This window comes from Halichoeres trimaculatus, unplaced genomic scaffold (genome assembly GCF_033239565.1).
Source record: "Halichoeres trimaculatus isolate MK-OKI-2021-1 unplaced genomic scaffold, fHalTri1.1 fHalTri1_scaffold_2, whole genome shotgun sequence".
NCBI classification, from domain to species: domain Eukaryota; kingdom Metazoa; phylum Chordata; class Actinopteri; order Labriformes; family Labridae; genus Halichoeres; species Halichoeres trimaculatus.
Genome location: NW_027437180.1, coordinates 4,069,367 through 4,092,370, shown reverse-complemented (window position 1 = coordinate 4,092,370; position 23,004 = coordinate 4,069,367). Strand labels below are relative to the sequence as shown.

General features: G+C 43.0%; 4 protein-coding genes across 4 annotated transcripts in view; 2 read left to right on the top strand and 2 right to left on the bottom strand.

The window, feature by feature from the left end:
* LOC141810945 (NLR family CARD domain-containing protein 3-like) overlaps positions 1-23,004 on the top strand; it is a 482,659-nt gene that overhangs the window by 319,101 nt on the left and 140,554 nt on the right. The gene's annotated exons all lie outside the window — the stretch shown is intronic.
* Positions 5,650-6,020, top strand: LOC141806677 (histone H2B 1/2-like). The gene has a single exon (XM_074692311.1). It carries the CDS (start codon positions 5,652-5,654, stop codon positions 6,018-6,020), a length of 369 nt encoding a protein of 122 aa, XP_074548412.1. The 5' UTR covers positions 5,650-5,651.
* LOC141806125 (histone H1-like) lies at positions 7,353-8,019 on the bottom strand. The gene has a single exon (XM_074691394.1). It carries the CDS (start codon positions 7,977-7,979, stop codon positions 7,365-7,367), a length of 615 nt encoding a protein of 204 aa, XP_074547495.1. The 5' UTR covers positions 7,980-8,019; the 3' UTR covers positions 7,353-7,364.
* Positions 18,781-19,098, bottom strand: LOC141806881 (histone H4). Its single transcript, XM_074692582.1, has one exon. It carries the CDS (start codon positions 19,090-19,092, stop codon positions 18,781-18,783), a length of 312 nt encoding a protein of 103 aa, XP_074548683.1. The 5' UTR covers positions 19,093-19,098.

Genomic DNA, 23,004 nt, shown 5'->3' with positions numbered 1-23,004 from the left:
ACCAGAGCCCTGTTCCTCCAGGCTAACTCAGTTAGCTGAATGACTTCAGGATCATCATCACACAAGCTTTCTCTGTGCATGGAAGCAGGTGAAGCTACATTAGTGTAGCAAAAGGTCACTTAAACCTGCTCCAGGAAACGTTTATTTCAAAAAACTGGACATCCGTCTCCAATCCCCCTCTGCATGCTGAGCTGCAGCTCCCTTCCAGGGACAGTTTGCTCAGGAGCCGTGATCTGTGCTGCTTTTCATATGAACGGTTGGGCCGGTGTTGTGCCAAGGTAGCTACCCATGCCAGGATTCCTACCCCCTCCACGGAGGAGAGGGCCTGCGCTGGGTGACGACTGTGGCCGATACAACAAAGAGAGAGAGATAAAGTTAAGATTGTGATACATAGACTAACCCTGTGGTGGCATCAGTCTAACCTGCATCATCAAACCATTTACGTCAGTAGAAGAATCACTATTTCCTCAAACCGACGTGATGTTTTACGTCTGAGAGACAAAGTTAAGATTGTGATACATAGACTAACCCTGTGGTGGCTGGAGGAGTTGTTCCTCTCATCTCATGTGATCATCTTCAATTGTCCCAACTCCTGTTTTCAAGCTCACTTACCTGACTGAAGGCTTTTCACTCAGATGGGTTTTTAACTCAGGACTCAGTCGAACCATCGACTAATGATGCTTCAGTTTGTTGGTGGAGGAATTCCTGTCCAGTCACAGCTCCATCAGCTTCATGATGTTTGTGTTTCTCTCTTTGCTTCTCTTCAAGTTTATTTTTCTTCATATGCTCACACAGTTAGGCCACTCACACATAGTGAGGAGTGCACAGTAACATTTCAGATTCAATGTTTCTTCAATGTTGTCTTTTACCTTCATCCACAGAGTCCATCACTCCCTCTGTGTCCTCCTCCTCTGGGAGTGTAGCGCTGCTCCTGCTGTCCAGGGTGCTGAACCACATCAGGTAAAACCTGTTCTGTGAGTTAAATCAAAGCTCTTGAAAGAACCACCTCAGTCCACACAGATGATGTCCCCTCTGTGATGATGTGTTCACAAAGCGTTTCATACACACTGACCTGCAGCAGGACATCCATCACAACAGGAATGTCCTCACAAAATAAAACTTTGGTGGCTTATGTGTGATAAGCCACAACACCCAACTAAAGAGCTGACATACTGCAGAGCCAGTCATCAAGAAGATAACTTTGTCATAAAATTTTCAGATGACACTCTTATTCTTAGCCTCTTGCATGTTGATGGCTGCCCTTCTGTCTACCTAAATGAGGTTGTCTCATTTCAGGCTTGGTGTGAGGAACATCATCTCATTCTGAACACTAGCAAAACTAAAGAGATGATATTCGATCCAAGGGCAGTTAGATCACATGACCCTGTTTTAATAAGTCACAGTCTAATTGAGCAGGTGGAGTCTTACACATATTTGGGCATTCAGATAGACATCTTACTAAAGTGGGATGTGCATGTTGATTTCTTGTGTGCCAAACTTGCCCAGAGACTGCATTTCCTTCGTAGACTCAGATTGTTTGGTGTCAGTGAGAATGTGATGTTGACTTTCTATAATGCTGTTATGGGGAGCCTGATCAGATATGGGATGGCAGCCTGGTTTGGCTCCTTATCTGTTCAGTGCAAATCGAAGATCAACAAACTGCTTAAATGCGCTATGAAAGTGATAGGCAAAAAAGATTACCTGTCCCTTCAAACTACCTTTGAAAAAATAGTTGTCAGCAGGGCACAACATATTTTAAACGACCCTTCCCATGTTCTCCACTCAGAATATGAGTTACTGCCCTCCGGAAGACGGTTCAGAGCCAGTAGAGCGAAAAGTAATCGCTTCAAACTCTCCTTCCTCCCTACTTCCATAACTTTACTTAATAAACAATCAGCGGTGACATAACACAATTGTCTAGTGCATGAGCAAGAAGGGGGTTCTTATTCTTTCTTCCACCAATCTTTTAAATCTCCATTTATTGGCACTGATTTTAACACTGTACCGGTTTGTTGTATTTATTCACATGTTGTGTCATTGGTGGCATGCCACAGCAAACACAGCTTTTACTCAGTTACTTATTTATTTACAACAGGCATGGTTTTGTATTTTAATTGTATTCTGTTGTCAGTATGAATGTACGTATGAGCGAATGTGCATCAGATGTGAGCAGCACTGCACTTTGTCCATCACAAATTTCCCTCCGGGGACAATAAAGTTTATCTTATCTTATCTTATCTTATACCTAGAAAATGTGAGTCAGACAGAAGTCTTGATAAGACATCACAAATACAATCACTAAATCATTATCCAATGGTCGACATTGTGAATATATGCCTATGATTACCTACAACAATGATTTCACTTAACGTCAAACAAAAAATAGACACTCCAACGATGGAGTAAAAGTTTGAACAGATTAATGAGCCAGTCAAGAGGTCAACAATCACCTCAGCAGAGCACTGCTCCATTGAACAACCCAATGCTGCCACACAGTGGTGGTTTGGAGCTCCTGCGTCAAACCTTCAACCTGGAATTGAAAGCGATAACCACAGCAGGAATTGTGCTTTAAGTGCTGAATCGTTTTAGATTCTAATGATAAATTGTCTAAGAGGAAATAAGTTGATGAAAGACCCAAACAAATCCTGTGTTTGCTTGAGGAAGAGTTATTCAGAAACCATGTGATCCTCTATGAGGGTCTCAGACGCACCTGCTTTAGCTTCCCAGACTGTCGACTTTGAACTGACACAAAACTCCAAGTAAGGACTTAGACCATGACTCACACCATGAAAAACTGCTTCAGTCTTGACTGGAGGAGGGATTCCTGTTTAATCTAGGCTGTTCAAACAGCTTCATCATGTTTTGCTCATGTTTACATCATAGGATGACACTGCAGCTTACACATGATGTGGAGTCTACAGAAACATCTTTTGATGTTGAACTTTTAATGACTCTTTGTTTTTGTTACTTCTTGCTACAGAAACAGAAAGTTTTCTCATAATTCACTCCCTCTGTGTCCTCCTCCTCCTCTGGGAGTGTCGTATTCTTGTAGCTGTCCGAGGTGCTGAACAACATCAGGTAAAAAAGGAGGATGATGTCCTTCCTCATGGAAAATGAGCTGTCAAGGCAATAAAACTTTGTTGGTCACTGTGGTAAGCATGGATTCAAGGTATTACAGTTATTTGAAGTTGTGTACAGTATGTTTACTGTCATGGGAAAATTCAATCATCTGTCAGCTCATCTTCTGTTTGCAAATAAAAAAAAGCCTGATGGCTGTAGGTATGCTGAATCTTCTCTGTGGCAGTCTAACAGAGAGATAGGAGATATAAAGCAGAGAAGAATGAAGATTAACAGAGAGAGGAAGAGGAGAAGCAAAGCCTCTTCACCCCTCTCAGCTTTAGTCCTTCTCTCTATGTCAGTCTTCATCAGGAGGTGCACACAAGCCAAAATATTATTCATCAAGTTACACATCCTGATTCTTCTATTTCTCCTGAAGAGATTTTGATAAAAACAGTAAATTTGGGGACAAAATATTAAGAGGATACTTTGGGAGCCCACAAGGTCCACCTGACAAATCTTCCTTGACAAAGTGCGTTGAATTAGACGATAAGAGCCACACTCTTATGCTCTTTCTGGATGTCACTTACAGGAAGTTTGAAAAAAAAAATCTCTCTCAGTGATTTCTGGACATATTCAGTTTTAAAAAGTTTGACATAAAATAAATCAAACTTGTAAAAAATATATACAGCAAGACAATTCATCATCTCAGAATACACCCCACTGCTCACGTGACACACACATTTCCACCTGTTACATTCCCTCAGGAGTTTATAAAGTTTTGTTCATGAGCATGGGATTTGTAAAGCAAAACACAGTTTCTGTTCTCCTGAGATCTATAACTTATTTCCAGTGTTCCCAAGTTAAATTTATTCGTTTCTGGGTTACAATCAGATGTGTACTAGTTAAAGGCTAAATGAATAATAAATAATCTTGTAATGAAACATTTTACTGGTGAAGTGATCTGTGTGCTTGTTGACAGGTCACAATAAAACAGAGAGCAGGTTTTCTTTGTGTGAAAGTGTTTTTAAGCAGGTTGATGAAGCTCTGTTACTGTTTATGTTTGGGTGATGACAGCGCACATGTGCAGACACACAAACAGCTGTTAGAGCTGACTGACACATGATCCAGAGGTGATTGGCTGATGCCATTGTCACTACAAGACATTGCTTCATCTGACACTTGTTTTTTTGAACAGTCAATATTTTGAGGATGATGATTTTATTTAATGTTAATTTTTTTTGAGAATGTGAAGTTTTTAATATCATTTTCTTTTACACTGGCTCTAGTAACACAGAACCTAAGGAGAACTTAACCCGATGGTTTTCTAAAGGTTAGTTAGACCCAGATCAAGATCTAACGTTTGGAGAACGTTCCCTCTTGTTTACACTGAAACCTAACAAAGCCTGATGTTCCCTAAACATTAAAGGGAACAAGTCATAATCTCCTCCTGTGGTTGCACTGCCACCTTCACCAAACATTGAATTTTTTTTTTTTTTTTGATCCGAGAGCGATGAGTAACTGTAGTGCCAAAGTGTAATAAGCCTGAGTGTGGTTTTAGAAACATGAGGATGGATAAACATTTTCCTCTGGATCATCATCAATCTAAAAATGATTATCTACACATTGCCATGGATGCTTCCAGAGTTTGGACTAATATTGCTTACAGTTATTTTTAATTCATAAATCATAAAAATAAATAATAAAAATTTTAAAAAATATACTCAAATTTCTTTACAGAGCACTTCTAATTAAGGATTTAAAACCAACTGCTTAATGAATTCGAATTTTTGTCAACATCGAAACCAAACTTAAGGAAGAAAAAACAATTGGTGCTAGAAATTTGATGTTTTTTGAAATACAAAGTCTGATTTTGATGCTGAAAAAAAAAAAAAAAAAAAAAAAAACAGAGGTCGAATTTATAGTCAAACTCTGATGTCACAGAAAAACTTAATGCAATGATATTTAGTGTAATTATTCAATAATAATTTGATAATTTTCATTTGATTATAATAGTTGTTTGAGTGCTTGTGTTTTGGAGCATGCATGCTCAACGCTGGGGAAAAGTAAACCCTGATTGTTCGTTATTATTAGTAAGAGTTTGGAGCTGTATGTTGGAGTGATAACTCTTGATTAAATCAGATCAGACATAAATCTGACAAACTGCACAAAGCCTTTGTCACAGACAGAAAATTATCTCCAAACCCTCCCGTGCTTTCAGAAAGTCCGATGGAGCGGCTGAAACTTGATTTCCCTTTTTCCAAACTCTTTTTAAACTGCAGAAAGTGTCTCTTCTCATTCTCTGTGCTGTTTTCTGTGAGACTCTGGACATTCAATTCATGCTCAACGAAAAAAAAAAAAAGACACAACTGATGACTGGATCAAGACGCACAAAGAAATTTGGCGCACGGCGCACGGATGAAGCGTTAACTGCTCGAGGATTTGAGACAAAGCCAAAACCTCCCCCCTCAGTTCGGACCCCAGTCCCAGCCAATCCTGCATGAGCTGCAGCACGGCTTTATTTGCATGGAGGAGCCTTTAACAAAGCGCCCCCGGCTAAAGTCCGTCATCGTCTGAGTGAACAGCCAGCAAATATGCCTGAGACAGTGAAAGCGCCCAAGAAGGGCTCCAAGAAAGCCGTGTCTAAAGCCACCAAGAGCGGCAAGAAGAGGAGGAGGACCAGGAAGGAGAGCTATGCCATCTACGTCTACAAGGTCCTGAAGCAGGTCCACCCCGACACCGGCATCTCGTCCAAAGCTATGGGCATCATGAACTCGTTCGTCAGCGACATCTTCGAGCGCATCGCCGGTGAGGCCTCTCGTCTGGCTCACTACAACAAGCGCTCCACCATCACGTCGCGGGAGATCCAGACCGCCGTCCGCCTGCTGCTGCCCGGTGAGCTGGCCAAGCACGCCGTGTCCGAGGGCACCAAGGCTGTGACCAAGTACACCAGCTCCAAGTAAACAGCTCTGCTATCAAACCAAACCAACGGCTCTTTTAAGAGCCACCCACTCACCTCTAAAGAGATCCTTTCACCAATGAAATTAATAAATATGACTCAACTTTTTGTACATGTACCCATATTATTGATCGAGTGCCAATGCATTCAATTTCCCACGACCTCTTATGAGTAAACGCTCAGTGAGTTCATCCAGATTTGCGTGGATTTGGCGCCTACATCCGGGTTTGTATCAGTTATGACAACCACCCGTTATGGTGATATCCCATGAATCCCACGTCAGCATAGCACAGTTTGCTCCTCAGGGCTGAACTCTGCTCTATTACACCTTCAATGAGGATCTAATCCGAGCAGCGTGCTCAATGCAAAGCTGAGTTAACTATTGTCACATATATCTGATGTAGATCAGTCTTCACTGCTCACATTGCTTATTCATTCCTGAAAACATCAAAGTTCAAATAAAGGTGTAGAACAGATGTGGTCTTTTTCTGCGTGAACCAGATTAATCCCTCTAATTTTAATTTTATTCAAATGATCAGCCCGTCATCAAAGTCTGCTCCAGCCTGATAACGAGCCATTCATCTGAATCAGGTGTGCTGGAGTAGGGTAACATCTAAAACATGCAGGGCACAGGGGCCCAGGACCGGATTTGAGAAACACTGCACTAAATAATCACTTTTTTTTTTTTTTTTTTTTTTTTTTTTACTACATTTACACTATCCTACCTGATAATGGATTCATCAAGTTGTTGGTTTATAAATACATAAATAATAAGGAAAATGATAATCGATGTTGACATTCATTTTTATTATTAATTAATACTGAATCCAAGCCCAAACATCCACTCAGCCCACACACAGAAATCAAATGTTAAGAAAGGAGCTGGATTGGGCGGTAAAAGCGCGGACATGGCAACCTTGCTGAGTTGTAATAAAATCATGATTATGATCCACATAGCCCCTGGAAAATGGTCTCAGTCATGACCTAGTTCAGATTAATACTTGTTGCTTCTGTGTTCTAAAGTAACCAGTGGACGCTGACACCAAGGGTCTGATGATGACATTTCCAGTATCAGTTACTCTCTATGTGCAGTACGATCTCTTTGGACATTATCGCTTATTTATAATCCACACCCATGGAGACTCACTTCTTCAACAGACTAATGCAAAAAACAAAGAAACAAACAAACAAACAAACAAAAAGGGTTAGGTTTGGGAGCTGCACTGAGCGAGGAAAAAAGCGGACATGGCAACCTGTGCTGAGCAGGAAATTGTCATTTAGTGTGAGACGTGTGTGGCTCTTAAAAGAGCCGTTTTGTTCCTTAATTAGATGCTAAAATGTTAACAGCTCACTTCTTCTTGGCTGCTGTCTTCTTGGCTTTGGGCTTGGCCACCTTCTTAGCGGGCGCTTTCTTGGCTGCAGGAGCCTTCTTCACGGCCTTCTTGGGGCTCTTGGCGGGCTTGGTCTTTTTGGGACTCTTAGCGGCCTTCTTGGGGCTCTTTGTTGCAGCTTTCTTGGCCGCTGCGGGTTTCTTGGCCTTCTTCGGGGTCGCTGCCTTCTTAGCGGCCTTGGGCTTCTTGGCCGCTGCTACTTTCTTGGCTGCTGGCTTCTTGGCTTTAGGAGCGGCTTTCTTTGCGGGCTTCTTAACCTTCTTCTCTGCCACCTTCTTGTTCATCTTGAAGGATCCAGATGCCCCGGTTCCCTTGGTCTGGACCAGAGTTCCCTTTGCTACCAGGCTCTTGACAGCGGTCTTGACGCGGGCCTTGTTCTTGTCCACATCGTATCCTCCGGCAGCCAGAGCCTTCTTGAGAGCAGCCAGCGACACGCCGCTCCGCTCCTTGGAGGCAGCCACGGCTTTGAGGATGAGCTCGCCCACGCTGGGGCCGCTCTTGGCCGGCTTGCTGCTCTTCTTCTTGGCCGCTTTGGCCGGAGCAGCGGCGGGAGCTGGAGCTACTTCTGCCATAGTTTACTCAGTTCAGTGAACGCAACAGGAGACGTGAGGAGGATTCTCTGGGTGTAGAGTTGATAAATCCTGAGCGGGAGGCTGTCCTTAAAGCACACATGAGAACCGTAGAGACTCAAGCAAGCAGCAGCTCGTCCACTCAGTCTGAAAGTCGGACAACTTGTGTTTTCTCTTTCCCTAAAAATGCTCCAAACTAAGTGTTGTTGGAGAGATCGAGGCTGATTGTAAAAGTAGGAGATACTGGAGCTTTTCCTCTTCACACTGAACTCATGTTTGTCTCTCAGGTTGTTGAGCTTTGGTTCAGGGAGACTCCAAACATCACAGATTGATCATGGTGATAGCAGCTGCTCATCGACTTGTCCTTCTCTTTTCTTTAACAAATCCATGTAAAACGCATCAATACACTAAAACACCTTTCCTTTCTGTTGTTTACAAGTTTATGTAGAGACACCAAAGTAGAAAAGTCATCTACTGGTTGTGGTTTGTTTAGAATATGGTGTTTTTGAGGAAGCAGCAAACACACTGATGTAGGATGAGGAGTGAACAGTTTCTCACTGTGATTGAAGGTGACTCTTTGGACACTCAGGGTAAGAAATAATTGGTTTTAAATGTATAATGTGTGTTCGTGTGCACTTCTTTAACTGGACCTTTGTTTAAGCAGAACATCATGGACAAAATAAGTGACATTTTTTTCATGATTTATTTTCTTAAACTCTAAACTGGTCCAGAAATGTTCTCAAGATTTTTCAGACACATTTGTTCTATATTTTAAGCATTGAATAAGAGAAGTCATCAACTTAATGATTTGTTTTTATTTCACCCCACAATTATCTCTTTAAGTACTTGAAGAACACTATTATCAATTTCATATTTTTAGTCTTTATAACAACTTTGTTTCAGTGGTTTTCAGGTATCCCAGTCTGAATTTCTTTCACTTGTGGATCAAACAAATAAAAAACCTGAAACAGAAAACAGTTCCTTTTGTCCAGATCTCAGCTTTAAAAATGTTTATATTAAAAATGGGAAAATGTATATATATCCCACTTTTTTCCACAAATAAAGGTGAGTGAAATTACAGGTCACAGGCTTTTTTATACACATACTTTATTTAATTTGTCCGCTCATCGTAGGTTGTTGACCTGGTTGCTTGCATGCATTAGGATCGACAGCTTTTTTAATTAAAAAATAAAATAGAATAAAAATCAACAGGTGAAAGAACTCCCCACAAACAATGATCTGACAAATAAAAAACTAAAATCAAAATCAACCTGTAATTAAACTGCCCTTTATGTGATCTATGTTAACAAATGGGACATTAAAAACCAAAGTTTCATCTATTTGTTTTTATAAAAAACAAAACAAAACAGTATTTTGTATTTCAATTCAAAACCAAATATCAAAAGAATACACAGATTTCTTTGCAGCATTATTTTGTCACAACACTTGTATAAGCTTGAAGTTTGCTGCCTCACTACGACCAAACTTGTTTTTTCTTTCAGGTCATGGGGAACATTAAGAGCCATGTGGTTTCAGGAATTTTCTACTATTATGCAGCAGGTTTCTTGTGAGTGCTTGTCTCTTTAGGTAGAGGCCTGATGGTGTAAATATATCCGTCCTGAATTCAGACTTTTTCATCTGACACCTTTGTGAATTCTCTATAGATAACAATAAAGCAGAAAAGTCCTCAGGCTTTTATTCGAGAAGAGCTAAACTGCTATCCATGAACAACAATACACATGCTGCAAGACGATTGAAGCAGCTTTTGTAGCAGGTACAAAGGTAAATTAAAGCTGCAAGCAGCGTTAGACGGGTCCTCGGGCTCCTGCCGGTTTTCCCTCCAATGTGTCCAACAAAATGAGACGAACATTTTGGCGTTTGTTTCATCTCTCTATGACATTCCTAGCCCCAGTTAGGGCTGTTTTGGTGTTTGTGGGGTGGAAGTGAGCCTAATGGCTCTGAGAGAATATTATGGGATGTCGTGGAGTCAGTTGATACCATGGCAACGTATCCTCTGCTAAGCTGAGTGACATCACCAGCTGCTGCATGGAATACCTAATCAGTGTGTGACATCATCACAGGAATGCAGCAGCCCAAGGGGAGGATCAAGTCCCCCCAAAAAAGGAACAAACTTCTCATCCTGTAGGCCAGAATGTTGACCCAATCTGTGTAAAAATATGATTTTCTTGTAGAACATTTTGCGAGGAATCCAACCATGTCATTTTCAAAGCTGTGCGACTTTTATTTTTTTTTCTAGAGGCCCAACTGCTTCACAGAAGCTCCTCTCCCATCTGTTAACATTGCGTGGTCGGCGACTTTGAGGGCTCGCCATTCGAAAACCGGGCCCGAAACAACAACTTCCTGAACAACTTTTGTAGAACAGGGTCTGGTCTGTCATGTGAGCCACTTTTCATGCCAGTGCCATTTTTGGTTCCAGCGGATTTAATGTTTGTAGAAAGGCTTAAAATTCTGAAAACTCTTATTTTGGCGGGCAAATTGGCAGCTTCCTGTTGGAGCAACGCAAAAATATCTCCTATATTTTTTGTGCGTCTCAATGACACGAACATTTTGGCGTTGGTTTCATGTCTCTACGACATTCCTGGCCCGAGCTAGGACCCTATTTGTGTGCCTAGGTGGCGCTATTGAGCTAATTATGGGATGTCGGGGGTCATGTTTGGTATCAAACGTAAATTTTGGACACTTAGAACGTGTGTGCCAATTTTGGTGAGTTTTTGAATATGTTTAGGGGTTCTAATAAGCGATTTACTGGAGTGCGGAATAATAATAAGAAATTAAAGCTGCAAGCAGCGTTAGACGGGTCCTCGGGGCTCATGCCGGTTTGGCCCTACTATCATGGTATTGGCCCCACTGTGTCCAACAGAATAAGACGAACATTTTGGTGGTGGTTTCATCTCTCTAGGACATTCCTAGCACCTATTAGGGCCGTTTTAGTGTGCCTAGGTGGCGCTGTAGAGCATATTATGGGATCTTTGGGGTCATGTTAAGTACCATATGGAAATTTAGGGCACTCATAATGTGTGTGGCAATTTTGGTGAGTTTCAAAGCATGCTTGGGGGTGTTATAAGCAATCAAAAAGTGTAGGTAGGGGAAAAAATGTGTGGAAATATTTCTTTGAAGAGAAATAGACAACTTCCTGTCAGGGAAAGGTCAGGGTGTCAGCAAATAATGTGTTCGTCTTAATGAGATGAACATTTTGATGTTGGTTTGATCTCTCTAGGACATTCCTACTGGCTGCTATGGCTGTTTTAATGTGTCAGAATGTGGACAGAGGGAATATTATGGGATGTTTGGTATTATATTGAAGAGTTTGATGCTTGAAATGTGTGTGCCAATTTTGGTGAGTTTTTGAGCATGTTCAGGGGGTCTAGTAAGCACTTTAATGGAGGAGAGAGTCATTGTTGCCTCTGCTGAGTCATGTGACCAGCTGTGTGGAGCTCCTAATCAGTGGGTGACATCATCACAGCCCTGGGGGAGGATCAAATTCCCAAAAGGGACAACTTCTCATCCTGTAGGCCAGAATGTTGACCTAATCTGTGTAAAAATATGATTTTCTTGAAGAGCATTTTGCGAGGAATCCAACCATGTCATTTTTAAAGCTGTGCGACTTTTACTTTTTTGTCTAGAGGCCCAACTGCTCGGGGAGGGCTGCTCTCCCATCTGTTAACATTGCATGGTCGGCGACTTTGAGGGCTCGCCATTCGAAAACCGGGCCCGAAACAACAAATTCCCCCACAACTTTTGTAGAACAGGGTCTGGTCTGTCATGTGAGGCAATTTTCAAGCCTGTACCATTTTTGGTTATTGACAAGTTAATGTTTGTAGAAAGGCTTAAAATTCTGAAAACTCTTATTTTGGCGGGCAAATTGGCAGCTTCCTGTTGGAGCAACGCAAAAATATCTCCTATATTTTTTGTGCGTCTCAATGAGACGAACGTTTTGATGTTGGTTTCATCTCTCTACGACATTCCTGGCCCGAGCTAGAGCCATTTTTGTGTGTTTTTGAGTGGTTTTTAGAGGTTTTTTGGCTGTAGAGAGATTATTATGGGATGTCGGGTTGAATTTTATTCATTTTATAAAATTTTTTGGCTGTCACAATGTGTGTGCCAATTTTGGTGAGTTTTCGAATATGTTTAGTGGACCTAATAAGCGATTTACTGGAGGAGGGAATAATAATTAAAGCTGCAAGCAGCGTTAGACGGGTCCTCGGGCTCCTGCCGGTTTTCCCTCCAATGTGTCCATCAAAATAAGACGAACATTTTGGCGTTAATTTCATCTCTCTACGACATTCCTAGCCCCAGTTAGGGCTGTTTTGGTGTGCATAGGGTGAAAGTGAGCCTAATGGCTCTGAGAGAATATTATGGGATGTCTGGGAGTCAGTTGATACCATGGCAACGTATCCTCTGCTGTGCTGAATGACATCACCTGCTGCATGCTTGGAATTCTAATTAGCGTGACAGAACCCCAAACAGAGTGGAGACTGAGAGTTTATCAGGCATGTAATGTAAAGAAGTCCTCACAGAGTCCACAATTTTATCCCAATCTGTGTCAAAAATATCATGTTTGATAGAAGATCTTGTCAGGAATCCATTTTTGGCATTTTTAAATCTGTACGAGTTATACTTTTTTGTCTAGAAGCCCAAATGCGTCACAAAAACGCTGGAAAAGCGCTGGAAAAGTGCTAGAAATGGATTTTTTACTTTAGAGAAATGGCCGAACTACTTGTCCTGTAGGCCACAATGTTGGCTTAATGTGTGTAAAAATATCGTATGGTTGTAGGGAATTTTGTCAGGAATCCAATCATGTAATTTTTAAAGCTCTATGACTTTTAGTTTTTTGTCTAGAGGCCCAAATGCGGCACTAGTAGAATGTGTGTTTTGACCTGAAATCTTTTCTCCTCATCTGCTAACATGGAGAAATCCTAAATCGGCCAAAAGCGGTCAGCGGCTTTGAGGGCTCGCCATTCGAAAACCGGGCCCGAAACAACAACTTCCTTCACAACTTTTGGAGAGCAGGGTCTAGTCTGTCATGTGATGGTATTTTCAAGCATGTGTCATTTTTGGTTTCGGAGGAGATAATTTTTGAAGAAAGGGCAAAAATGCAGAAAACTCTTATTTTGAAAGGCAAAATAGCCGGCTTCCTGTTGGAGATAGGTCCAGGGTAGCAGCGTATGATTTTTGCGTCTCATTGAGCTGAAAATTTTGGTGTTGGTTGCATCTCTCTACGACATTCCTAGTGGCGGCTAGGGCCGTTTTTGTGTGTTTTTTTATTTTTTTTTTAGAGGTTTTTTGGCTCTAGAGAGAGTATTATGGGATGTCGGGGGTCATGTTTGGTATTTTATCGAATTTTTTGGCGATCCTGATGTGCGTGCCAATTTTGGTGAGTTTTCGAGCATGTTTAGGGGGTCAAAATTGCGTTCAAAGACGGTGTGGAATAATAAGAAAAAAGAAACGGACGAGGAACAATAGTGCCCTCCGCCTTCGGCGGAGGGCACCTTCTAGCTCTTGCTAGAAGGTGCCCTCTGCTCAGGCCGAGGACCCTAATAAAAAGAAAAAAGAAACGGACGAAATACAATAGTGCCCTCGGCCTTCGGCCGAGGGCACCTTCTAGCCCTGCTAGAAGGTGCCCTGGCTCAGGCCGAGGACCCTAAAAAGAAACGCAGCAGGAACAATAGTGCCCTCGGCCTTCGGCCGAGGGCACCTTCTAGCTTGCTAGAAGGTGCCCTGGCTCAGGCCGAGGACCCTAAAAAGAAACGGACGGAATACAATAGTGCCCTCGGCCTTCGGCCGAGGGCACCTTCTAGCTCTTGCTAGAAGGTGCCCTGGCTCAGGCCGAGGACCCTAATTAAAGCTGCAAGCAGCGTTAGACGGGTCCTTGGGCTCCTGCCGGTTTTCCCTCCAATGTGTCCATCAAAATAAGACGAACATTTCGGCGTTGGTTTCATCTCTCTACGACATTCCTAGCCCCAGTTAGGGCTGTTTTGGTGTGCATAGGGTGAAAGTGAGCCTTATGGCTCTGAGAGAATATTATGGGATGTCTGGGAGTCAGTTGATACCATGGCAACGTATCCTCTGCTGTGCTGAATGACATCACCTGCTGCATGTTTGGAATTCTAATTAGCGTGACAGAACCCCAAACAGAGTGGAGACTGAGAGTTTATCAGGCATGTAATGTAAAGAAGTCCTCACAGAGTCCACAATTTTACCCCAATCTGTGTCAAAAATATCATATTTGATAGAAGAGCTTGTGAGGAATCCATTTTTGGCATTTTGAAAGCTGTACGAGTAATACTTTTTTCTCGAGAAGCACAAATGCGTCACAAGACAGATGGAAAAGTGCTAGAAATGGATTTTTCACTTTAGAGAAATGGCCTAACTACTTGTCCTGTAGGCCACAATGTTGGCTTAATCTGTGTAAAAATATCATCATGTTGTAGGGGATTTTGTCAGGAATCCAACCATGTAACTTTTAAAGCTGTATGACTTTTAGTTTTTTGTCTGGAGGCCCAAATGCGGCACTAGTAGAATGTGTGTTTTGACCTGAAATCTCTTCTCCTCATCCGCTAACATGGAGAAATCCTAAATTGGCCAAAAGCGGTCGGCTACTTTGAGGGCTCGCCATTCGAAAACCGGGCCAGAAACAACAACTTCCTTCACAACTTTTGTAGAGCAGGGTCTGGTCTGTCATGTGATGGTAGTCTCAAACCTGTACCATTTTTGGTTTCAGAGGAGAAAATTTTTGCAGAAAGGGTTAAAAAAATTTTTTTTTTATTTTGTGAGGCAAATAGCCGGCTTCCTGTTGGAGATAGGTCCAGGGTAGCAGCGAATGATTTTTGCGTCTCGATCATACGAACGTTTTGGTGTTGGTTTCATCTCTCTACGACATTCCTAGCCCGAGCTAGGGCCTTCAGAGTGTGCCTAGGTGGCGCTATTGAGCATATTATGGGATGTCTTGGGGTCATGTTTGGTATCAAATCGCAATTTTTCGCGATCCTGGGGTGCGTGCCAATTTTGGTGAGTTTTTGAGCATGTTTAGGGGGTCTAATTTGCGATCAAAGACGGTGCGGAATAATAATAAGAAATTAAAGCTGCAAGCAGCATTAGACGGGTCCTCGGGCTCCTGCCGGTTTTCCCTCCAATGTGTCCATCAAAATAAGACGAACATTTCGGCGTTGGTTTCATCTCTCTACGACATTCCTAGCCCCAGTTAGGGCTGTTTTGCTGTGCATAGGGTGAAAGTGAGCCTAATGGCTCTGAGAGAATATTATGGGATGTCTGGGAGTCAGTTGATACCATGGCAACGTATCCTCTGCTGTGCTGAATGACATCACCTGCTGCATGCTTGGAGTTCTAATTAGCGTGACAGAACCCCAAACAGAGTGGAGACTGAGAGTTTATCAGCCATCTAATGTAAAGAAATCCTCACAGAGTCCACAATTTTACCCCAATCTGTGTCAAAAATATAATGTTGATAGGAATTTTTGTCAGGAATCCATTTTTGGCATTTTTAAAGCTGTACGAGTTTTACTTTTTTCTCTAGAAGCACAAATGCGTCACAAGACAGATGGAAGAGTGCTGGAAATGGATTTTTTATTTATGAGAAACGTCCAAACTACTTGTCCCGTAGGTCACAATGTTGGCTTAATCTGTGTAAAAATATCATATGGTTGTAGACAATTTTGTCAGGAATCCAACCATGTAATTTTTAAAGCTCTATGACTTTTAGTTTTTTGTCTAGAGGCCCAAATGCGGCACTAGTAGAATGTGTGTTTTGACCTGAAATCGGTTCTCCTCATCTGCTAACATGGAGAAATCCTAATTCGGCTGAAAGCGGTCGGCGACTTTGAGGGCTCGCCATTCGAAAACCGGGCCCGAAATAACAACTTCCTTCACAACTTTTGGAGAGCAGGGTCTAGTCTGTCATGTGATGGTAGTCTCAAACCTGTACCATTTTTGGTTTCAGAGGAGAAAATTTTTGCAGAAAGGGTTACAAAAATTTTTTTAAAATTTTGTGAGGCAAATAGCCGGCTTCCTGTTGGATATAGGTCCAGGGTAGCAGCGTATGATTTTTGCGTCTCGATCATACGAACGTTTTGGTGTTGGTTTCATCTCTCTACGACATTCCTAGCCCGAGCTAGGGCCTTCAGAGTGTGCCTAGGTGGCGCTATAGAGCATATTATGGGATGTCTTGGGGTCATGTTTGGTATCAAATCGCAATTTTTCGCGATCCTGGGGTGCGTGCCAATTTTGGTGAGTTTTTGAGCATGTTTAGGGGTTCTAATTTGCGATCAAAGACGGTGCGGAATAATAATAAGAAATTAAAGCTGCAAGCAGCGTTAGACGGGTCCTCGGGCTCCTGCCGGTTTTCCTTCCAATGTGTCCATCAAAATAAGATGAACATTTCGGCGTTGGTTCCATCTCTCTACGACATTCCTAGCCCCAGTTAGGGCTGTTTTGGTGTGCATAGGGTGAAAGTGAGCCTAATGGCTCTGAGAGAATATTATGGGATGTCTGGGAGTCAGTTGATACCATGGCAACGTATCCTCTGCTGTGCTAAATGACATCACCTGCTGCATGCTTGGAATTCTAATTAGCGTGACAGAACCCCAAACAGAGTGGAGACTGAGAGTTTATCAGGCATGTAATGTAAAGAAGTCCTCACAGAGTACACAATTTGATCCCAATCTGTGTCAAAAATATCATATTTGATAGAAGGGCTTGTGAGGAATCCATTTTTGGCATTTTCAAAGCTGTACGAGTTATACTTTTTTGTCTAGAAGCCCAAATGCGTCACAAAAACGCTGTAAAAGCGCTGGAAAAGTGCTAGAAATGGATTTTTTACTTTAGAGAAATGGCCAAACTACTTGTCCTGTAGGCCACAATGTTGGCTTAATGTGTGTAAAAATATCATATGGTTGTAGGGAATTTTGTCAGGAATCCAACCATGTAATTTTTAAAGCTCTATGACTTTTAGTTTTTTGTCTAGAGGCCCAAATGCGGCACTAGTAGAAGTACAATTAGTGAGTGTTTTGACCTGAAATCTGTTCTCCTCATCTGCTAACATGGAGAAATCCTGAAATGGCCAAAAGCGGTCGGCGACTTTGAGGGCTCGCCATTCGAAAACCGGGCCCGAAACAACAACTTCCTTCACAACTTTTGTAGAGCAGGGTCTGTTCTGTCATGTGATGGTAGTCTCAAACCTGTACCATTTTTGGTTTCAGAGGAGAAATTTTTTGCAGAAAGGGTTAAAAAAAAAAATTTTTTATTTTGTGAGGCAAATAGCCGGCTTCCTGTTGGAGATAGGTCCAGGGTAGCAGCGCATGATTTTTGCGTCTCGATGACACGAACGTTTTGGTGTTGGTTTCATCTCTCTACGACATTCAAAGCCCGAGCTAGGGCCCTTAGCGTGTGCCTAGGTGGCGCTACAGAGCTTATTATGGGATGTCGGGGGTTAATTTTTTTATTTTCTAAAATTTTCGGAGCTACACAATATGTGTGCCAATTTTGGTGAGTTTTTGAGCAAGTTTAGGGGTTCAAATTAGACGAAACGCGTAGGGCGGAATAATAATAAGAAAGAAACGCAGCAGGAACAATAGTGTCCTCCGCCTTCGGCGGAGGACACCTTCTAGCTCCTGCTAGAAGGTGCCCTCCGCTCAGGCCGAGGACCCTAAAAAGAAACGGACGAAATACAAAAGTGCCCTCGGCCTTCGGCCGAGGGCACCTTCTAGCTCTTGCTAGAAGGTGCCCTGGCTCGGGCCGAGGACCCTAAAAAGAAACGGACGAAATACAATAGTGCCCTCGGCCTTCGGCCGAGGGCACCTTCTAGCTCTTGCTAGAAGGTGCCCTGGCTCAGGCCGAGGACCCTAAATATGGCCCCAAGACAAATAAAAAAAAACCCAAAAAACAATAAGTGTTAAACATAAGTTTAGAAATATATTTTTTTAAACATCTATGAAGCTTTTCAGTAAATATATTAATAGAACATGTACACGAATAACTAATTACTGACCCTGGTGTTGTGTCGTGCTAAGAAGATGCAGCTCTCACAGCAGCTTTCTCCAGAACAGCTGACTCCCAGTGTGTGAGAGCTGGACCCACACTTTCTTCCTTTGGTTGCTCAGCTCTTACTCAGTCACTCAGTCTTGCTCCTGGTACTTTCGTTTTTATTGAGACATGACAGCAGTGCTTGTGAGGATACAGTATTGTAACAAGACGAGTAGCAGAGAAGGGGGCACTACCAGGAGTCTTGTCTCCACTCAGGGAGAGAAGACACCTGTGAGGACAGCATGCCATGTTGCTTAACGCAAATCAAAGAGACACCTGCAAACAAGCACCTGAACCAGCAGGTGTCTATTTCTGTGCAGAGTGTGAAGAGATTTAAAATTTCCACAAAAGCACCAATTGCAGCACAAATGTCCTAGATGAGGAAAGTAGAGGGCTTCTTCTAGAAACACTGAATGAAACAGGGTTAATAAAATCACCAGTCATACCTACAAGGATATGCTAAACCATGAGGCTCCAAAACGTACCAGATTAGGAGCAGCTTGGGAGCTGTGAGAGCCCGCTCTTCTTTGAAAGTAGAGCTAAAAAACAATATTTCAAATGGGGTAGAACTGTCCATTGCTATAAACATCCCCTCTGCTGCCATCCCATTATCTATCTACACAAACCCTCATCGAACAATCACAGGCAACACTTTAAGATTGGGAAAAATCTGCTCTTCAAAGAACAAAGTGTGTGGCCCTTAAAAGGACCTTTGAGTTTTTACAGCAGCGTGGGGTCGATGGTTTTAACCTCCGAATCCGTACAGAGTGCGTCCCTGTCTCTTGAGAGCGTAAACCACGTCCATGGCGGTCACGGTCTTTCTCTTGGCGTGCTCGGTGTAGGTGACGGCGTCACGGATCACGTTCTCCAGGAAGACCTTGAGCACCCCGCGGGTCTCCTCGTAGATCAGACCGGAGATCCGCTTGACTCCGCCACGGCGAGCCAGACGGCGGATAGCGGGCTTGGTGATGCCCTGGATGTTATCACGGAGGACTTTACGGTGACGCTTAGCGCCTCCTTTACCGAGTCCTTTTCCTCCCTTTCCTCTTCCACTCATTTTCAATAGTCAGTTGTAGCACACGGTGTGAAGCTGAGATAGATAGATAGATAGATAGATACGTGGTCCTGGGAAGACAGCTCAGGGCTTTGTTGCCCTTTTCTGTCCATTTTTTTGAGGGGGAGGGCAGAGGAAAGGGAGGCAGAGGACTCAAAAGGATAATGGCATAAAACAGCAACAATGATTTGCAGACATGAGGACCAAGGCACCAAAACACAATTGTTTTGTAATCAATGTTTTAAAAATCATGGAGAGAAAAGAATAGTTGACAGGTGTCTCTGTACAACTAGTGATTCTTTGATTCTTTTTCTTTATTTTCATTATTATTATCATTATTTTAAATATTTGTTTTGTCAGTTTCCTAGTGTTTTTGGAATGTTTTAATCTATTTTATTGTTTTTTTGTTTGTTTTTTGTTTTTTCTTTTAAATTGATAAATAATTAAATAGGTATCTTAAAGGAAAAATCACTGAAAAATTAATAAAAACAAATAAATTGAAAATAAACTAAAGTAGAAAACTTGAGGGGAAACGAGATCAATTTGTCAAGTTGTGTGTGTGTGTGTGTGTGTGTGTGTGTGTGTTGTGCGTATGTGCGTGTGTGTGCGTATGTGTGTGTGTGTGTGTGTGTGTGTGTGTGTGTGTGTGTGTGTGTGTGTGTGTGTGTGTGTGTGTGTGTGTGTGTGTGTATGTTCGGTGTGCGTGTGCGTGCGTGTGTGTGTGTGTGTGTGTGTGTGTATGTGTTCGGTGTGCGTGTGCGTGCGTGTGTGTGTGTGCGTGTAGTGGAGCATCAGGCAGCATCTGTGGCTCATGGTGGGTCTGGTGGCTGAGGGTCTCGGACAAGTTGCAGGATGTATGACAGAGGGGTGTTCTCGGTGTGACGGGCTTCCTTGACAGTTTTCCTCAGGGCGGGGTTATTTATGGCAGATGATAGAAACTTGCAGGCTATTGTTTGGTGACGTTGTTTAATTGTTTTAATGCCCGATATGGAGTGGACATTATGGTTGTTGATGTATGATGGAAGTCTGTGGGCCAGTTTGAGTGCTTTATTTTGGATTAATTGCAGGCGGTGGAGTTGGTGATTGGAGATGGTGATCCAAGCAGGAATGGAGTATTCGAATAACGGTCTGATGTATGATAGGTAGACTTTGATGACTGTGGAGGGTGATGCGCCATGCTTTCCGCAGAGGGCTTTAAGGTGGTTGAGTCGGTTGTTGCCTTTTTGTTCCAGGTTACTGATATGTTTGGTCCATTTCATGTTGCTTTGGAATGTGACTCCAAGAAAAGTTGCCTCCTGGCTGAGGTTTATTGTCTGGGTATTGAGTGTGAGGTTGATGTGGGTAGTCTGAAAGCGAGGGTTTCTGGTGAAGATGACAGCCTGTGTTTTTATGGGGTTGAGTGAGATTCTCCAGAGGTTAGTCCATTCTTGTACTTCGGTGATGCAGTGTTGTAATTTGGAAGCTGCGAGCTGTGGGGATTTTGAGGTGGTCCAGTAACAGAGGTCATCAGCAAACTGTGAGACTTTGGCTATGGTGGGTGGAGGGTAATAGATGTCGGAGATGTAGATGAGGAAGAGAAGGGGACTGAGGACGGAACCTTGAGGAACGCCAGCTTGTGGTGTGAAGGGGGTTGAAATGGAGGTGGAGATTTTGACCTTTATTTGCCTGTTATTGAGGAAGCTTGAAATGATGGATTGAGTGGGTTTGGGGAGTTTGAGGTTATTGTCGAGTAGTCTGTAAATAAGTCCATTATGCCATACCTTATCAAATGCTTTTTCAATGTCAAAGAATATTGCCAGGGTTATTTGTTTTTTGTTGAGATTGCGGTAGATGTCCTCTGATAAACGGAGAATGTTGTCTGTAGTAGTTCTGTTTTTCCTGAATCCAGCTTGATGTAGAGCAATGAGTCCGATAGAGTCTATGTGGCTGGAGAGACGTGAAGTGAGGATGCGTTCGAACAGTTTGCCTAAATGGCTAAGGAGGCTGATGGGGCGGTAGCTGTTGGGGTTATGGGGATCTTTTCCTGTTTTATGAATCATAGTAATGACTGCTGATTTCCAAGGTGAAGGGAAATGTCCGGTGGCAAGGCAGGTGGTGAAGAGTTGTCCAAGGTGCTGAAGGAAGGGAACTGGGGCTTCTTTAATCATTATAGTGTGGATGTTGTCTTCTCCGGGGGCTTTATTTCTCATTTTCTTGATGTGTTGTTGTATTTCTTTGGTTGTGACTGGGTTTGTGAGGGGGTGAGGCTCTGTTGTTGTTGTGTGAAGCTGAGACACACTGCTCGCTGCATTAAACACTGCATGAGGACGTGCCAGAGCTCCGAGGCAGCGCTTTTCTTCCTCCTCTCCTTTCTGTCGTCTGTGTGGATTTCGATGTTCCTGGTAGATCAGCGCCCTCTGCTGAATCAGTTTCTCTTCTGCTGCGTTTGCCCTGATCAAGATGAGCAGAGACGACCACTCGCCAACAAGTCCGCATCCTTTACAAGCGATCCATCAGTCGACTTTAAAGCACACAAACACCAAGATGGTGAAAACAGAGTAGAATCACAGCCTCATACACACATCTGATAGAAGATCTGCGAGTGAGAGGAGGTGTGATTTAAAGACAGCACGGTGGTATGGGAAGGAGTATCTAACAAAATAAGATCAAAAAACACTTAATGCTAAAGTGATTTTTTTTTTTTTGCGTGGTTTTGATGTTTATGATCTGCTGCTCAAAAAGTATTAAAATAACACAATTATACACACTCAATGATTGATAGCAAACAATAGTTACGTATTGTAACTCCAGATTCTATGAGTATAGGCTTCGCCCTTTAAGGCTATCGCTAGTGGGTTAAAGGCGAAGCAGGATGTAGTCAATGCCTCACTGGGTCCTCATCCAAAAATCCCAACATTAAAGCTTCCAACAATAAACTCAGGTCCAGTCAAGTCCATTCACAGAATTCTGTATCATGTGAACTCCTGTGCCCTGTATACGCAAACTGCGCAAAGCCAACTGCCTGATGATGTGTTCCTTATCAGCCTCCAGATAATGAATATTCATGATCCATAAGGGCTGACTCTGCTGGTCTGTTGCTGAAAAGCAGAGAAGACGACCGTTACGCATTGTAACAGTCAAACAATGACCAGAACAGACCCAATAACACATCTGTCTCATCCAAGACCAGAATGAATCCATTCATGTCCTTAACTGTCACTCTGATAGGATTCCTAGCACAGAGTGGGAGATAGAGAAGAGAGAGAGACATCCCTCAAAACCAAACAAATGAACATGAGGAAGACCAAGATGCTGCAGCGCAGATATCTTCCACTGACATCCCACTGTGCAAAGCCACAGAGGAGGAAATTCCTCTCGTAGAGTGCTCTGATGCGCTCCAGATGAAACATAAGTCTGTGAAATAGCCTCACACAACCAATGTGACAGGCGCTGAGCAGAGAGAGGGCGCCCCTGCAAGTGCTCTCTATGATGCACAAATAAACGCTGAGCGTGACCAAGCGACCCGCTGGGCGCTGAGAGCCGGCCACATACCTCCAGATCTTCTGTTCCTCTGACGTCTTCTGCATGTGCTCAACAAGAGAATGCAGATGCTGGCCGAACAGCGCGTCAGCGGAGGTGGGGCCCTCCAGCAGCTCCTTCTTAACTTGCTCAGGGATCGAGATGGACAGACCGAGCCACATGTTGCGGTGTATCTGGTGCTGCGAGGCCATGACGCGGGCTGATGCCATCACTACGGAGGCGCAGAGCGGGATTATCACGCTCGCTGCCTTGCTAAGCTCCTCTGCTCGTTCAGTCAGCTACTCAGGCTCCGCTGCTGTCTGCGTAATGGAGTACGCCAGCAGAGTGATGTTGTTAGTTACTGCTGACGCCTGGCTGGCACACTGGTGGGACCTGTCTGTGAAAATGATCTGTGAT